Source organism: Budorcas taxicolor, chromosome 18, assembly GCF_023091745.1.
Source record: "Budorcas taxicolor isolate Tak-1 chromosome 18, Takin1.1, whole genome shotgun sequence".
Taxonomy (NCBI): Eukaryota; Metazoa; Chordata; class Mammalia; order Artiodactyla; family Bovidae; genus Budorcas; species Budorcas taxicolor.
This window is the reverse complement of record NC_068927.1, coordinates 16,469,391-16,485,523: the sequence shown is the minus strand read 5'-3', so window position 1 is coordinate 16,485,523 and position 16,133 is coordinate 16,469,391. Positions and strand designations below refer to the sequence as shown.

Genomic DNA, 16,133 nt, shown 5'->3' with positions numbered 1-16,133 from the left:
TTCCTTGGAAGTATCCACCTCACAAGTCTGTGGGGATGTGTAACATAGTGGATGATAAGTTTTAGGCCGCTGGGCCCCCCAAACAGGCCCAGTGCAGGGCTGGCCAGCCCCCAGCCTAGGATCACCCTAGCTTTGTAACTGAGGAGTAACCTCTTGGTACAAACATGTCCCCAGAAAGTATGCTATTTATTCATCATCTGAAATCCCAGTGTGACTGGGCATCCTGGATTTGCTTTGGCCGCCCTTCCCCTGGGTGTGAGGCCATCTGCTGGCCCCTGAGCAGCTCTGCATGCCAGGCTGAGGGTGCTGGGCCAAGACAGGAGTGTGCCCAGGTCTGGACACCCCTGGCCCATTACCAGGCTGAAAGGGACAGACTGATCTGAAGGCAAATAGCCAAGGAGGTAGGTGGCGCCAAAGGCTGCCCAAGAGTGCCCGCTGTCAACACTGCACGGTGCTGGGCCGGTCAGAGCCCTCTGGGAGGCTCAGGTGAGACGGAGTAACCCCTGAGTGGGCTGCCCCCCTCTTGTCCAGGTGTGCCTGCAAATACACACCCCTCAGCATAGTCACAGGTAAATGAGCACTAACGCTTAGGGCTCTCGTTATGGGCCACATGCTGTCCCAGCCACTTTCCGTGTGTGTTCCCAATTGCAGGTGCACAGCAAACCACTCTGAAATGCAGTGACGTGGAGCATAGCCATTCACCCTGCTCAGGGCCGCGTCTGCTCCACCATGCCTGTGCTCTAGGGTGAGGAGTGAGGCTATGCTTGAGGAACACAGGAGAGAACTAAAAGGCCTCTCATCAGAAAGTGGGCTGGAGCCTCAAGGGGTAGGGCTGAGAGACTCGGCAAGGGGAGGTGAGGGGGTTGCTGGAGGAAGGACAGAGAGGACTCTCCCCTACAAGGGCTAGAGTGGGTGTGGTCCAGGGGAGAAGGCAGGGTGGCCCCAGCAGGTCAGCTTCATCTACGTGACCTGAGCCAGGATGATGTTCTCACCGTGCAGGTGCTCAGGAGGGGTGTGTGATTGCGGCCATCTGAGCAAAGTGGAGAAACACGTGGCCTGGGCCAGCCTCCTGCTGTGCTACCTGCCAACTGGCAGTGGGCAGAAGAGTCCCACTTCTTGCCAAGGAACCTGGTAGCCTCATTGTGAAGGTTAAACCCTCAGGAGAGATCCCACAAGACCGTGGACTGAGAGCCCAGCATGATCACTGGGATATCAGAAGCCCGGGCACCCTTGTCAACACTCAGTGGGTGACTCAACCTTCTGGGGATCATGGGGAGCCTGGAGAACCTGGGTTGTGGACACCCTTCCCCCCAATGGCATGGAGGCTGCAGCCTTGTGAAGGTGGGGTCAGAGGGCCCTGCACAGGCTCACACGCTGACAGCTGGCCACCTCCAGGACCAGCAGTGCAGTGGACTTCAAGCCACCCAGCACAGAGCAGGTGCCCAGAGCATCCGCTCCTGCCTGAGCCCAGGATGCAGGCCCTCTCGGGGCTTCTGTTCCCCAGTCCAGATCAGCCCCTTCGACCTCTCTTTGCTCAGGTATCCACCCGGAGGAGAGCAGGCAGGGGTGTCCTGGCTTCTAGGGGTGGGGTATGAGGAGGCTCAGGGCACCAGGGTTGAGGCTTGTCCAGCTCTATGCATGCTCACCTGGGCCCCAGGCAGACAAAAACTCTGGGTTCTACTTCTCTCTCTGTAGGAGGAGGGGGCAGCCAGATTTGCCCCTATCTGTGGGACCCTGGGTGCCCTGCAGCCATGGAAATGATCTCCAGAAGGCACATGAGGCCAGAACTTTGCTCCCAGCACCCCTGCACCCAGGTGCGGTGGCCACAACTTGCTGACCCAACCAGCCCTTCCCCAGGGTTCAAACCCCCACCTTCCAACACACCACATTTTCTGGGGGAATCCTCAAGCTCCTTACTTCCTCACACTTGTTTGGGTCTCGGCCACCTGCCTCTAATGTCTGGCACACAGAGAAGCCAGGGGAAAGCTCTCCAGCATGAGTCACCCTGGAGGGTTGTCCTGAGCTGCCTGACAGCCCGTCTGGGGTTCGAGGATGAGGCTCCTCCAGGCCTGGCCATCTCTCCCAACACCACCGCCAGCAGCTCCCCTGCCATGGGCAGCACCTTGAGACACCTGCAGTTTCCAAGCACAGGACCGTCTCAACCCCTCCCACTTGTCACTTGCCCTGCTTCCACCAGGCCTCCCCATCTGCCCTCCTTACCTCTTCTGGCCCCATCCTTCTAGACAAAGAGGAAAACTCCAGCACCAGGCATGGGTATCTGACAGCAATAAATTTATTAAATATTCCCCCCCAAATATAAACAGAAACCAGTTTAAAAAAAAAAAACAAAAAAACATGAAACATCAGGCCTGGAGCTAACAATAAAGCAGAGACAGGAAACGGATTTGACCTAAGGCGGAAGATAGCTGAGAGAACTCACGCAGGGCAGGGATGCTGTAAATACTGGAGGAAAAACACTTGGGAGCCCCAGGGTGACATGACTGAACCTCGTGGGGGTGAGATTGGGGGTGTGTCAGTGGCTACATGGCTCGGGGGAAAGACCACTTGGTCCTGGCCGCAGCCGCGCCCCACCCCTTCAGCTGCTTCACTTGGGGCCCTGGGCCTCGGATTCCTCCTCATCGTCTTCGTACATCTCACCCTCTTCCTCGGCCGTGGCGTCCTGGTACTGCTGGTACTCGGACACCAGGTCGTTCATGTTGCTCTCAGCCTCGGTGAACTCCATCTCGTCCATGCCCTCGCCTGTGTACCAGTGCAGGAAGGCCTTGCGCCGGAACATAGCCGTGAACTGCTCTGAGATGCGCTTGAACAGTTCCTGGATGGCCGTGCTGTTGCCAATGAAGGTGGAGGACATCTTCAGCCCGCGGGGTGGGATGTCACACACAGCCACCTTCACGTTGTTGGGGATCCACTCCACGAAGTAGCTGCTGTTCTTGCTCTGGATGGCCAGCATCTGTTCGTCCACTTCCTTCATGGACATGCGGCCTCGGAAGACGGTAGCCACAGTGAGGTAGCGGCCGTGACGCGGGTCACAGGCTGCCATCATGTTCTTGGCATCGAACATCTGCTGGGTGAGCTCGGGGACAGTCAGCGCCCGGTACTGCTGGCTGCCGCGGGCAGTGAGCGGGGCGAAGCCGGGCATGAAGAAGTGCAGGCGCGGGAAGGGCACCATGTTCACGGCCAGCTTGCGCAGGTCGGCGTTGAGCTGGCCTGGGAAGCGCAGGGAGGTGGTGACCCCACTCATGGTGGCTGACACCAGGTGGTTGAGGTCCCCATAGGTGGGCGTGGCCAGCTTGAGGGTGCGGAAGCAGATGTCATACAGCGCCTCATTGTCGATGCAGTAGGTCTCGTCTGTGTTCTCCACCAGCTGGTGGATGGACAGCGTGGCGTTGTAGGGCTCCACCACCGTGTCTGACACCTTGGGTGAGGGCACCACGCTAAAGGTGTTCATGATGCGGTCAGGGTATTCCTCGCGGACCTTGCTGATGAGCAGTGTGCCCATGCCCGAGCCTGTGCCACCACCCAGGGAGTGGGTCAGCTGGAAGCCCTGCAGGCAGTCGCAGTTCTCGCACTCCTTCCGCACCACATCCAGGACCGAGTCCACCAGCTCGGCGCCCTCCGTGTAATGGCCCTTGGCCCAGTTGTTGCCAGCCCCACTCTGACCTGTGGTGGGGAGGGCAGGGGGATACAGACGGGGTCACAGCTCCAGCACCGGCCTGAACAGCCCACCTCAGAGAGCAGCTGAGGAGGCAGCTCGGTGCCTGTTCTGCCCTCCATGAAGTGGGGGCACACAACTCTCACTTCCATGGCTCTTTGCACCAGCCACACTGCGTGTTGGGGATGTCACCCCCGGCACCTAGTGCTCTGGGATCTGGACACAGACACAGCTTCTGGAGCTTCTGCTTCTGCTCTGCCTCAGGAGGAACTCCTAGTGGAATTGGTCCACCCAGTCCTCCAGTCCACCCACCCTCTAGCCTGCTGTGCTGGAAGGGTAAACTACAACCCTGAGTGCCTCACAGCTCAGGATCAGGATGCGGGCCATGCCCATGCATTGGGTGCTGAGCTCTAGGAGGTGAAAGTGGGGTGAGGCCCTCCACCTGTCACCGTCATGGGCATGAGGACTGGCAACCCCTGATCCCAGCAATGCAGAGTACTCATGAGCTGGTGTGCTCTGGAGACCCCTTCCAGCTCTCTAACATCCTGTAAGCTTTGTTGCACACACCGTGCTGCTTGAAATCACAAGTGTCTGTTTCCTGCACAAAACTCTTTCTCTGGGACTCTTTCGCTGCATATCGGGGAACTCAGTGATGCTCTGCAGCATTGTGGGCAGAGGTAACTCTGCCCTTGTTTCTGTTGATCTGGGTTTGCTGGTGGTGGGATCCACCATGAGAAGGTGGGGACAAGGGAAACTTACCAAAGATGAAGTTGTCAGGCCTGAAGAGGTGCCCAAAGGCCCCAGACCGGACGCTGTCCATGGTTCCAGGCTCGAGGTCCACCAGGATGGCTCGAGGCACATATTTGTGTGCTGAGAGGAGAGGGGTGGGTTACATGGATCACAGAAGTTACGCACCCTTTCTGCCTCATGCTCTCACCTAAAAGCTTAGACTCTGGGATCAGAGAAGCAGGGATCACATGTGACAAGGAGGTCACGGTTGACACCTGGACATGGGCAGGTGTCCCTGAGGGCACCATTTCACACCAGCTTCTGAATGGCCCCTGACTGACCTCTCCAGATAACCCCTGCTCTGGACCCTCCATGGGCCTCCTGAAGGGTCTTTGGGACCCTGCCTAGCCCTGGTCATTCCCCTACGTGTGTCTCATGGCCATTAAACACACTTGCATCTCACTAGGGTGACTGGGATTCCTTGTTTTACTCTGTTAGTCTCTGGTTACACCTGCCAGCCAAGGGAAGGAAGGCAGGGATGCTGGGACCCAGCAGTCAAGGCCCCCACCCCACCCCCACCCGGTCAAGGAGGGGGACTCACAAGAAGCCTCATTGTAGTAGACACTGATGCGCTCCAGCTGCAGGTCTGAGTCGCCCACATAATTGCCACTGGGGTCTATCCCGTGTTCATCGCTGATGACCTCCCAGAACTGCAGGGAAAGGAAGGGCCAGTTGGTGGTCATAACCCCTGGCAAAGCCCGCCCTCTGGTAGCCTCAAGGCCCTGGTATAAAATGAGCGATGTGGACCCAAAGCCTGCACTAGTCCCTTTGAGTGACTTTGAAAAAGAGCCCCAGTTCTGTCATCAAGAGAATTGTCATAATAAAAAATATGCATGTCCATGGAGACTAGAGCCCTCAGGGTGGATCAGTGCCCAACTGACACAGACCTAGGCCCCAGACCCAGCTCTCCACTTGCTGACAGGGGCCTTGAAAGTCCACTTCTCCATGAGAGGGTTAGCAGCAAACACCCACCTGGGGGATTTTTTAAAATTTCCCTCTTTTTAGATGAGAAAACTGAGGCCCAGGAAGGGAAGTGATGGAGAGCAGGCCTAGGATATGCAAACCCCTCAGTGTCGAGCATAGGCCGTCTAGTGCCAGGGCCTGGAAGCAGCCCACAGCAGCAGCCTCAGCCCACAGGGGCCCTGTATGGGGAGTGACTCGCCTGGGCTCACCCAGCTTGTCTGAGCTGAGATGGCGTAGCCCCAGTTTTCAAGGGCTCACTCACCACACTGCAATCTGCCCTGTTTGCCCTGGGCAGAACCCACAGCGCTTCTCTCAGGACTAAGGCAGGACAGGGTCTTGCTTTCAAGTTGGACCACCCCTTCCCAGTGTGACCTTGGCCAAGCCCTGAAGCTTCTGTGTCTCAGGGCCTTGGGCCTGAAGGCCCAAAGGCCTGAAGATGAAGTCTGATTGCTGTGAGAATAAATCCAGTTACTCTGGATGGGGAATGCTATATGGGGCTCATTGTTGTTTAGTAACTCAGTCATATCTGATTCTCTGTGACCCCATGGACTGTAGCCTACCAGGCTCCTCCTTCTATGGGATTCTCTAAGCAAGAACACTGGAGGGGGTTGCCATTTCCTTCTAGAAGCAGGGGATCTTGCCAACCCAGGGATCGAACCCATGTCTTGGCATTGCAGGCAGATTCTTTATCCAACAAGCCACAAGGGAAGCCTGGTCCTGGTTGTGAGGAGAGGCTTTTGCCCTGCACACTCTGGTGGTTTTTAATTTTTATCACATGCACTTGTTAACTTCTCAAAAGAAAAGAAAAAGATTAGTTAAAATTTTTAAAACTTTTTTAATTTTAGGGACCTCCCTGGTGGTCCAGTGGCTAACACTCTGCACTTCCAATGCAGGAGCCCAAGGTTTGATCCCTAGTCAGGGAACTCAGATCCTACATGCCACAGCTAAGACCCAGCACAGCCAAATAAAAAATACATATATATATAAAGTTAAAAGACTAAAAATTTAAAAGCTGAAAAATATGAAGAGTCATTATTATCAAATGCACAGAGGAATCTTGGCAGTTCACCCAGAGAGACTGTTGGCAAAGTTCAGTTCTCAGCTGGTCTTTGTGATTTGTGTCATTGATAAGTTTTCTTCTTTCTCCCTGCATTAGGTATGTGTTAATGCTGTAATTGGAGGTGTTACTGAGGCCTTCTGGACCTGATCAGAGCTTTAAATCACTGCTTGGCTCCAGGACCTTGGCCCACAGCCCTGGGACATCCACAACCCCTATAGAGAGGGAATGAGCTTGAGATGGCAGGTGAGGGGGCGGCAGAGAGCGACTCAGTTGCCCAGCCACCAATACATCTATGGAGAGTTCTCTGGAACTCATGTATGGAATGCAACAGGCCAGAGTGCGTGCCACTTCTCAGGGCCTCCATTTTCTCATCTGTAAAGTAGACAGGACGACAGTGCTCACTTCAAGTGGTCAACTCGAGGCCTGACAAATAAAAGCATTCAGCAAACGTTGGTCTCACCAAGTTAAAAGTCCTTAGGCTGCTATCTAAATTTGTCAAGCCTTATTCACTGACAAGGACTTTGCTGGTGGCTCAGACAGTAAGGAATCTGCCTGCAATGCAGGAGGCCAAGGTTCAATCCCTGGGTTGGGAAGATCCCCTGGAGAAGGGAATGGCAACCCACTACAGTATTCTTGCCTGGAGAATTCCATGGACAGAGGAGACTATTGAGCTACAGTCCATTGGGTCACAAATGGTCAGACATGACTGAGCAACCAACGCACATTCACTGATAAATAAAATAAAAAGTACTTTAAAAAATCAATATATTTTGGAATACTGTGGCACAATAAAAGATTATCACTGGTATGAGTAGATCTCCAAGGCACATCCTTGCGGGGAACGGCACATGGCAAGGATATTCAGGGTAAAAACGGGCACCTCACAACAGATGCTGTAATTCTTATGCATAGGTGCACATGCACAGAAAATGGACTAGAATAAGGAAAAAAAACTTGCTCCACCCAGAAAAGGGGGACCACCAGGGGGAGGTGCTTAAACAAGCACTTTATCTGCAATGCTTCAACGTCTTAGAAGGGACATATGTTAATAATAGCTTTAGTAGTTAAAACGAATATAAATTGCAATTTAAAATATTATTAATAAAAGCTTAGCAGAATATATTACATGTATTATATAACATTAATAAACAACAAAATACTATATTATAAATTAAATAATGATTATGATCATCACCACAGATGAGAAGTGGCGCGTGGACCCCAGGGTCCAGGCCAGGCTCCTATTTCACATGCTCAATTGTAGCTCCCGCGGCGCTGTCCGTGGTGCTGACGGTCGCCGCGCCCACACCTGGGGCGGGAAGGCAGAGGGGCGCACACACACACAGGAGCCCAAAGCAAGCTGCGTGTGCGGCTCCAGAGGGAGAGCTGGCCCGACTCCCGGGCTTAAGCCCCTCTAGGACTCCACGCCCTTCCCCACCAGGCTCACAGCATCAGTGGGCGTGTGGGGGTGGGGTCGGAAACCAGAAACTCCCTCCTCCCATTGGCTGTCATGGCCAGGGCCGTCTCTCCGAGGCCCCGCCCAGCGGTCAAGGAGGGGGGGCAGACAAAGGCTCCGGGACCGCCCTACCCCCTAGGCGAGGGGGGTGGGGTACTCTCACTCCTCGCCCCGTGGTGGGGGCTGGGGGCTCCCCGCCCATCCTGATGTGCCTACACAGGCCTGGATTCACACCCGTGCCCTGCGGGGAGGGTAGCACCCTGCCTCACCGCAACCTCGAGAGGCACAGTGAGGGACGCACCTGGCACAGTGCCCAACACATTCTCTCATAGCCCTGATGGCCCAGACTTCCCCTCCTCCCTCCATAACCCCTCCCATCCCGACCCCACCCGCAGCCAGGACCCTCCCCATAGCAGGCAGCCTGCCTCCAAGTAGGGTAACAGCCTACCTGTAACAGTCTGGCGGCACCCCGCCCGGCCCCCACCAGTCAGCGGCTGCTGGCAACTGGCGGGAAAAGTTTGGTCTCCCTCCCCCAAGAGCCCACACCTGTGTGGGAGCAGGAAACAGCCAGACCCTGTCCACAGGCCGCTGTTGAGCGCCTGTGCAGGCAAATGCCCCCGCCGGGCTTTGAGCTCTTCCAGCTTGGTTGCCCAGGTGCTCCAGGGCAGGGGGGCCAGAAGGAAACCACTTGACTGCCTCCTTTGCTCACTGCTTCCCCTCCTCCCAAATCCACTTCTCTTTTGTACTGTTAAAAAGTATCAGATACTACTTTTAAAAACAAACAAGAGTTAAGGAAATTAACCTCAAATGAATAAGAAGTAATGAGGAAAACCCAAAGGACACGGAACTTGAAGCAGGAAAAAAATCTCTGCAGAGGACACTGCCCAGCACTCAGGCAGCTGCCCCTGTCCCCCCTGCCCATCCCTACCCCACCCCACCCCACCCCTTGGAGCTGCAGCTGGGCATGAACCTACCTTTGCCCGATCGGTGCCCATGCAGCCGCAGAAGGAAACAGAGCAACCCGACCAACACTTCCCCAGGCTTGCGATGGAACTCGGGTTGCCCTCCTTCCCGTCAGTGACCCCTGACCCTCAGAGGAGCAGATGCTCAGGGCAGGCCTGGCCTCTGTGGCCACAGAAATGAGTCTTTGGCCCCTCCTACCCGGCCGGGGCATCTGTCAGTGACGGCCCCCAGAGGCCTGATTTAATTTGAGGCCTGGGTCCCCCAGGCCTCCCCTCCCCCAACTCCCTTCCTCGGGCAGGCACAGCTGTCTCCTCAGTGATTAGGGTGTCTCCCCACCAGGCCCTCCTCCCATCCGAGGCGCCACCACCCTAGAGCCCAAGTTGCAATTTACATGTCAGCCACGTGGCTGCCCCAGCCCTGTTGTAATTAGCTTTTTGTTCTTGCCTGGTTTCCATGGCAACAGCCTCCGGAGGCAGGCTTTCCTGGCCCCTTCCCCTCCAGGACCTGTCTCCTCCCACTTTCTCCTTTGGGAACCTACTCCACACCATCCCGGCTGGGCCCCTGGCCTTGGTGCTGACAAAGGGCAGTAGGCCCCACCCACTCAGCCTGAGCCTTGTGCTGGGTGGGCACCTGCAGGGACCGAGAGCCGGAGGGTGGAGAGGCTCCGTCTCCACTTGCTGTGTGACCTTGGGCAAGGAACAGCGTCTCTGGACCTGGGGATACCACACTTGCCTCCTGGGTTGGGGGCGGGGTGGGGGGAACGTGGCCTGAGCGCCTCAATCCCGACATCTGTGAGGGGGGCTAACAATAAAGGGGAGGGGCCTAGCAGGGAAGCAGCTCTGGACCGCGCCCCTCCAGCCCGGCTTTGTTCCCACCACCGACCCCTAGACCTGCCGTCCCTAAGTGGGGTTGGGGGAGGGGTGGCCCGGGCGGTGCTACGCCGAGGGAGAGCCCAGTCCTGGACCAAGGTCATTCTGAGTCCGGGCACAGTTCCTTCCCCAACAAAGGAACAGGGCGGGGCCAGGAAGCTGAAGGTTGTCAAAGCTAGCTAGGGGAATGGGGGCGGCTCTGAACGGTAGGGGGACATCAAGCTCCTGGCGTGGGAGGGCAGAGGGAATCGTTATGGCTTTTGGGGGCGCCCCACCCGAGCCTGTCCACCCCACCCATCTCGCCCGAGGCCGAGTTGCGACCCCAGAAAAGAGGGCCACGCCCAGCCAGCGCCTTCCACTTGCACCTGCAGCTGCGGGGGGCCGGAGAATAGGGAGCCGCTGACCTGCGCTGTGCCTCCGGCAGGCCCGAGGTAACCCGGGCGGGGCAGCGGAAAGGCCGAGGTAGGACTGGCAGAGGGGTGACCCGGCGTCCCGGCCGCCCGCCAGCAGCGGGGACGATCCCGTCCGTTTCTCCTGGGTTTCGTAGTGGTGAGCCGGGCTTGGGGTGCCGCTGTGCGCACACAACGCCTCCCCGCTGCTTCCCTCCCTCGGGACCCGCTCGCGCTGGGGACGCGGGAGGCGCGCTGGGGATGCGGAACACGCGCCCAGTGCGGGGCCCGGCACACGGAGCCACGCAGCCTCACCTTGGCCCCGATCTGGTTGCCGCACTGGCCGGCCTGGATGTGCACGATCTCCCTCATGCTCGGTGCTATGGCGGGCGGCTGCGAGACGCGAGAGGACCGGCTGCAGCTGGCTGCGGAGGCTCTGCCGCCCCCGCCGCCCGCTCTTATAGGCGGGGCCCCGCCCGCCTCGCCCGGCCCGGCGTCATCGCGCGCGGCCAATCCCCGGGCGCCGCCGAAGACTGCGGCACCGGCTGCAGCAAGCATCCGTGCCGCGCATCCCCGCTCGTCCGCGCGCTGCGGCGGCGCCGCCTCCCTCCGCTACCGGGTCTCTGGGCTCCGCGCATCGGGAAGGCGGGGCTGGTGAGCTCCAGGGAGGACAATAGAAGCCCCCCTTGGCCCTTGACCCCCGCCCCGACTGCCCTCTGTTCCCCTTCCCAGCGGGAGCCTCACCCCTCGGCGCAGCAAGGAAGGTCTTTCTTGTGCACATCTGATTAGGGACCAACCCCATGTTCCCACACCGGAAGGCCAGAAGGGACGCCTCCCAGCAGCCCTCCTTTGTCAGAAGGGGCAGACCAGGTACTCTGAGCTTTGCCCGCAGCCTTTGATGGTGGGGGAGGCAGGCAAGGCTGCAGCGGGCGCTAGATTCTCTCCAGAAGAAAGCAAGCTGGGGCAAGGCTCCTAGACGTCTGAGTCAGAAGGGCGGTGGCTGCAGGAGTTGGAGGTGGGTTCCTATGGCAGTTCTGTCACTGCTCATCTCTGCAGTGGGGTGCCACCTGTCCCTGCTGCCCCAGGGCACTGCCATGACATTCCAGGTGGACCTATTGCGATTGGGTGCTTTGAACCCCTGCCAGACACGCACCTGGATGTAGCTGCTTCTTAGTGAGCACTGGTGTCCAGGATTGTCATAAGGACACAAACAAGCCAGACACAGAACTATCAGCCCGGAGGGTGGTGTGTCTGACTCACTCTTTGCTGTCACTCGTACCCCTGGAGTCTTGGTCCAAATGAGGCCAAGTAAATTCAGTGGGTGGGGAGAGGCTCTGTAAGGAGTTGGTGTTTGCAGACGGGAGAGGTCACTGTCAGAAAAGAAGAGACTCACGGTACACACCCTGGAGGACACCACCAGTCTCCTGAGGTCAGAGGGTAGAGTGAATCCACCTACAAGAAAGCCCATCTTACATTTCAGTGACAAAAGCCTCTGGAAGGGTTTCAGCCACAGTGTGTATAGCCTGTTCCCATGTGCTCACACTGCTTGTGGGTGCCCCCTTTTCCCCTCATGAAGCTCCCCAACTTGGCAAGTCTGGAAGGGTCTTTTGTTCTCAAGAGATGCCCCTCCCCCACAATGTGTCTCTGATGTGGTTTCCTGCGTTTGGTTTCCAGCTGCCTGGGGCCCCTCTCTGTCCCCATTCAGGGGGTCCTTTTCCCTGGAAGGAAGAAGCTTTGCACCCAGTTGAGCAGGACCCATCACCCACCTGCCGCCCTGCGGGATGGCTCCCAGCCAGGACTGCTCCCCCTCCGTCCCCAGAGGAATTCAGGCTGGCTTGAGGCTGACTCATCGTCCATCTCCCAGCAAAGGCCGGCCCTGCCGGGAACCAGCTCCCAGCCCTGAGGCCAACAGTCGGGTGGTGCTACCAGGGTAGGGGACTGGCCAGGGGGCTGCAGGGCTGGCTGGTACCCCTGCTTTTCGTCCATAAGCCTGTCCCAGCAAGAGGGTAGGGCATATGCTCTGTCTGTGGAGGAATGGGGTGGGGGGGCAGAGGGAGGACCCAGCCCAAACCCCTGGGGCTTGGACACCTCTTTAGCCCCTGGACAGCCACACCCTATTCTGGGCAGTTTGTCTCACATCTCCCAGGGCTGGCGGGGCACTGACCCTTCTCCCAGCAGGACGGAACTTAAGAGCAGACCCCAGCCTCTGGGCCACCCTGCAGCAGGTATGGAGGCTGAGAGAGGGCCATGTTCTGGCCAGAGTCACACATGGGTCACCATGGTCCTGCCTCTGCTGCAGCTGAGGGCAGCTGGGCAGTGCCAGGGTCTTGTCACAATGGAGGTGACTTGGGGTGGGGGACCTCTGGGCTGGGGTTTGCACCACAGACAGAATGCAAAGACACAGGATGGAGTGGGTGTGACTGGGATCTCCTCGCCCTCCCCCAGGTGAGCCCTCTGACACTGGGGGCTGTGGTGTCATGACCTGGGCAGATGAGCCATGTTTTCTGACTGGCTCCTGGGACTTAGGTCTTTCCCCTCTTCACCACACCTCTACTCCTCCACCCCAAGCTTCAGGCAATTTCCGGAAAGAGGCAAGAAAGATGGGAAGGAGGTTGCACCAAGCATCACATTTATTAATACTGCTGCACTGCTTCCTGGCCCTGGAGCCTGCATACTGGCTGCTGGGTCCCCAGAGCAGGCCTGGCTGGGGTGTCTGCCGAATGCATGTGCTGCTCGCAGACGGGCTGAGCCCGACTCCCAGTCACCACAGAGCGTTAGAAGAGAGAAGCCCCCACCTCCTCCTGTGCTGGTCATGAAGTCCTTGGAGCGGGACTTCCCACAGCTTGGGGCGGGGTGGGGTGTGGGCACCGGACCAGAGTGGGTCTCTGGATGGAGGGGTGGGGACCCTCCTTTCTAGGTGTGGGAGGCCATGCCCCACCATCTCCCCAGCCTCCTCATTCTGCACAGCCTCCTGGAGAGTCCTGTGATTCCCCTCTCAGGCCCCCGAAGGCCTGTGCACCCTCACCTTCAGAGACGGTCTAGCGATCCTCTTTGTCAAGGCACTGCCCCGGCCTTCCAGGCCTGGGCACACGATGGCACTGCCACCCTCACCAGGAGCACTGCAGCACCTCTTGGAGCGTCTTCCGGAGCTCCTGGCTGCGGAAGGCATAGATGAGGGGGTCCACAATGGCGTTGCAAATGATGAGGGCCAGGAAGAGGTTGAAGTTCTTGAAGATGCAGCCACAGGTGGGGTGCTGGGGGCAGAGGACGATGAGCGAGAGGTGCAGGAAGAAGGGGCCCCAGCAGAGGAAGAAGACGCCCAGCAGGATGGTGAGGGTGGCAGCGCCCTTGAGGCCAAAGCCCTGATGAATGGGGCGCTGCCTCTTCTGGAGCCGGGCGATGCCCCGGGCATGCTGGCAGGCCCGGGCCAGCATGTGGACATAGAGGACAGCCATCAGGGCCAGCATGGCTATGAAGAAGCCAACGAGGCACAGCAGGACGACCGTGTGGTTGTAGTAGGTGATGGAGAGCACGCTGGTGAGGATGCTGGCCACCCAGATGGCTGCAATGATTCTCCACGCCCGGGGCAGTGTCACGACACTGTGGTACCGCAGGGCGTAGAAGATGGAGATGTAGCGGTCCACAGCGATGGCACCCAGGAAGCAGAGGCTGGACACCATGGAGCTGCAGATGAGCACGTCAATGACATTGTCCAGCTGCTGTACCACGGCCGCCCGGGTGGCCAGGACACCAGCCTCCAGCAGCAGCATGACTGCCGTCTCCAGCACGTTGCTGACGCTCACCAGCAGGTCGGACATGGCCAGGCAGCAGATGAAGTAGTACATGGGGGAGTGCAGGTTGCGGTTCTTGGCGATGGCGGCCACCACCAGCACATTCTCCACAAGACTCACCAGCCCCAGGCTGAGAAAGAGCCCGTCGGGGATGGACACCTCCAGGCACTGGGGCCCTGTCCGATTGGGGGCCAGTGTGAGGGGGAGGGTGGCTGGGGGTGTGCAGTTAAGGGAACCCAGCAGCCGCCTCTGGGAGCCGAGCGCAGGCATCGTCCTGCAGGGAGCAGGAAAGGGTGCTTGCTCTCAGGGCCCTGCTCAACTCATGGCTCCCCTGGGAGGAGCCTCACACCGCCCCCTCCCTGGCTGGACAAATGTCGGCCCGGGCATGCCCCAAGCTCGTGGGGCCAGCCCCCTGGGCGCAGTGTCGCTCTTCCGCCCTCAGTCCGCCTCCCTGCCTCTTCTCTGGATGTGCAGTTGCCCACAGGCAGACATTTCTGGGCCGCTTGATTCCTCCTGTCCTGTGGGGACCTCCTGCCTTACCCGGCCGTGGTGGGCTGAGGTCCAGGGAGAACAGCGCCTTCCTTGGCATCTTTAAAGTCGTCACGGAGTCCCTCCTCCTGAGGGTGGCCACATGATGGGCGTGTGCCGGGCTGCAGCGAGGTCCGCCACCTGGTGGCGCAGGCGGAACCCGGGCCTGTCAGACCAAGGCAGTTCGGCCTGTGCAGCAGTTGGTGCTCGGCCAATGGGTGCTCCAGGCGATGCAGGTGGTGGGTGGGGGCCCTGCAGACCTGCCTGAGACCTCCAACCCTCTTCCAAGCCCAACAATAAAACCATTACCTCCTCCCTGAAGCCATCCAATCTTGCCTCAGGAACCCGCAGCCTGGCCCTAGCCACCCTCCCCCCAACTCATGTTAAAGGCTGGCTGAGGGCAACCCCGCCCAAGGACTCCCAGCCCCTTCACTGCACTGTGGCTTCTCCCTGGGGTGTGGGGGCTGGGGGGAGGGGCACTGCCAGTCCTTCGCTGACAGCCCCCATTTCCTCTGTGAAAGGTCACCACAGCCGGCCCAGAGCCAGCAACCACTTCAAGGACAAACCTTTGTCTGCAGCCGCTTGCCAGCCCCCCAGCACTTTCTCACTGAGGAGTGCGTGGTGCTGACGACAAACCCTCCTAGGAGGAGGGTGGGGTGTACAGGCCGTCCCACCGGGGGGTGGCGGGGAGTCAGAGGTGGGCTGATGGGGCTGGTATGCTACGGGCGCTGGTCTGTCAGGGTCTCTCCTCCTCCCGCCAGACGGGCAAGGCCCACACCTGCGCCGTGCCCTCCTCCCTTCCCTGTCCAGGACTCACATGGCCCTCTCCTTTGTGGCTCTGTTGGTGCTGTTTATTGAAGCACATGGCAGGTGAGAGACAGTACACAAGTTATAAACACGCAGGTTGGTGCATGCCGCACCCAGCACCCTTGGGACTGCAGCACTCCGTAACCAGTCAACCTAACAGGACCACACCACTCTCCGGGGCGCCTCCTGCCCAGCAGCCACTCCCTGACCATCGTTCTTGCCATTTTAGAACCTGTGCCATAGGACTCGGGGCCCTTCCTCACTCAGCACTGAGGCACTCTCTTGGCTGCACTCAGTGGTTGGCACGGCACTGGCCATGTGGGCATCTGGGCGGCTCCTGTTTGTCACAAACATTGCTGCTGGGTGACACCACCTAGTCAGAGCCACACTTTCAGCTTTGGTAGATTCAGGGAAACCCTTTTACCTGCTGGCAGACTGTTTGCCTGTTCCTGGCTGGGCACGAGCTTCCCACCCCCAAAGGAGAAAAGGGTCCCAGAAGAGGACCACACAAGAGCCACGGCAAGGCCTGTGCTGGGACCTCAGCCCTGAACCAGCCATGCGAGCCTAGGACTCCCCAGGTACCAACCAAGGCCACTGGGTGAGTGGCGTCCTGCCTTCAGCTTCCATGTCATTGCTGCCCCATAAATGAGGCCTTTGAGCTGCCTGTGCCTCTCCAACCCCCAGTCGCCCAGCCTGAGACTTCAAAGGGCGTGAGAATTGGGCTGCCTCTGCCAGGAGCCACAGCCCTCTTCCTGGGGAGGCCTCGCAACTCCCCATCTGGTGCTCACCCGCAGGCGGGGGACAGCGGGACCAACAAGCTGCGATTGGTCACGGTCCTGGGAACC

General features: G+C 58.7%; 1 protein-coding gene across 1 annotated transcript; it reads right to left on the bottom strand.

Moving 5' to 3' along the window:
- Positions 1-2,399: 2,399 nt before the first annotated feature.
- Positions 2,400-14,223, bottom strand: LOC128063435 (tubulin beta-3 chain). The gene is made up of 6 exons (XM_052656191.1): positions 13,274-14,223; positions 12,300-12,378; positions 10,478-10,774; positions 5,004-5,112; positions 4,433-4,543; positions 2,400-3,681 (listed from the first exon to the last, which is right to left on the bottom strand). The coding sequence occupies exons 1-6, from the start codon at positions 14,221-14,223 to the stop codon at positions 2,606-2,608; spliced, it is 2,622 nt and encodes an 873-aa protein (XP_052512151.1). The 3' UTR covers positions 2,400-2,605.
- Between the last annotated feature and the right edge of the window lie 1,910 nt (positions 14,224-16,133).

What these genes read in the sequence shown, in the direction of transcription:
- LOC128063435 (XM_052656191.1), bottom strand. Translation starts at nt 14,223, where the DNA reads ATGCCTGCGCTCGGCTCCCAGAGGCGGCTGCTGGGTTCCCTTAACTGC. An exon ending in GAGGTGCTGCAGTGCTCCTG is followed by an intron (nt 12,379 to 13,273) that starts GTGAGGGTGGCA and finishes TACCTGCTGCAG; the next exon opens with GGTGGCCCAGAGGCTGGGGT. An exon ending in GCCTGACAACTTCATCTTTG is followed by an intron (nt 3,682 to 4,432) that starts GTAAGTTTCCCT and finishes TCCCCACCACAG; the next exon opens with GTCAGAGTGGGGCTGGCAAC.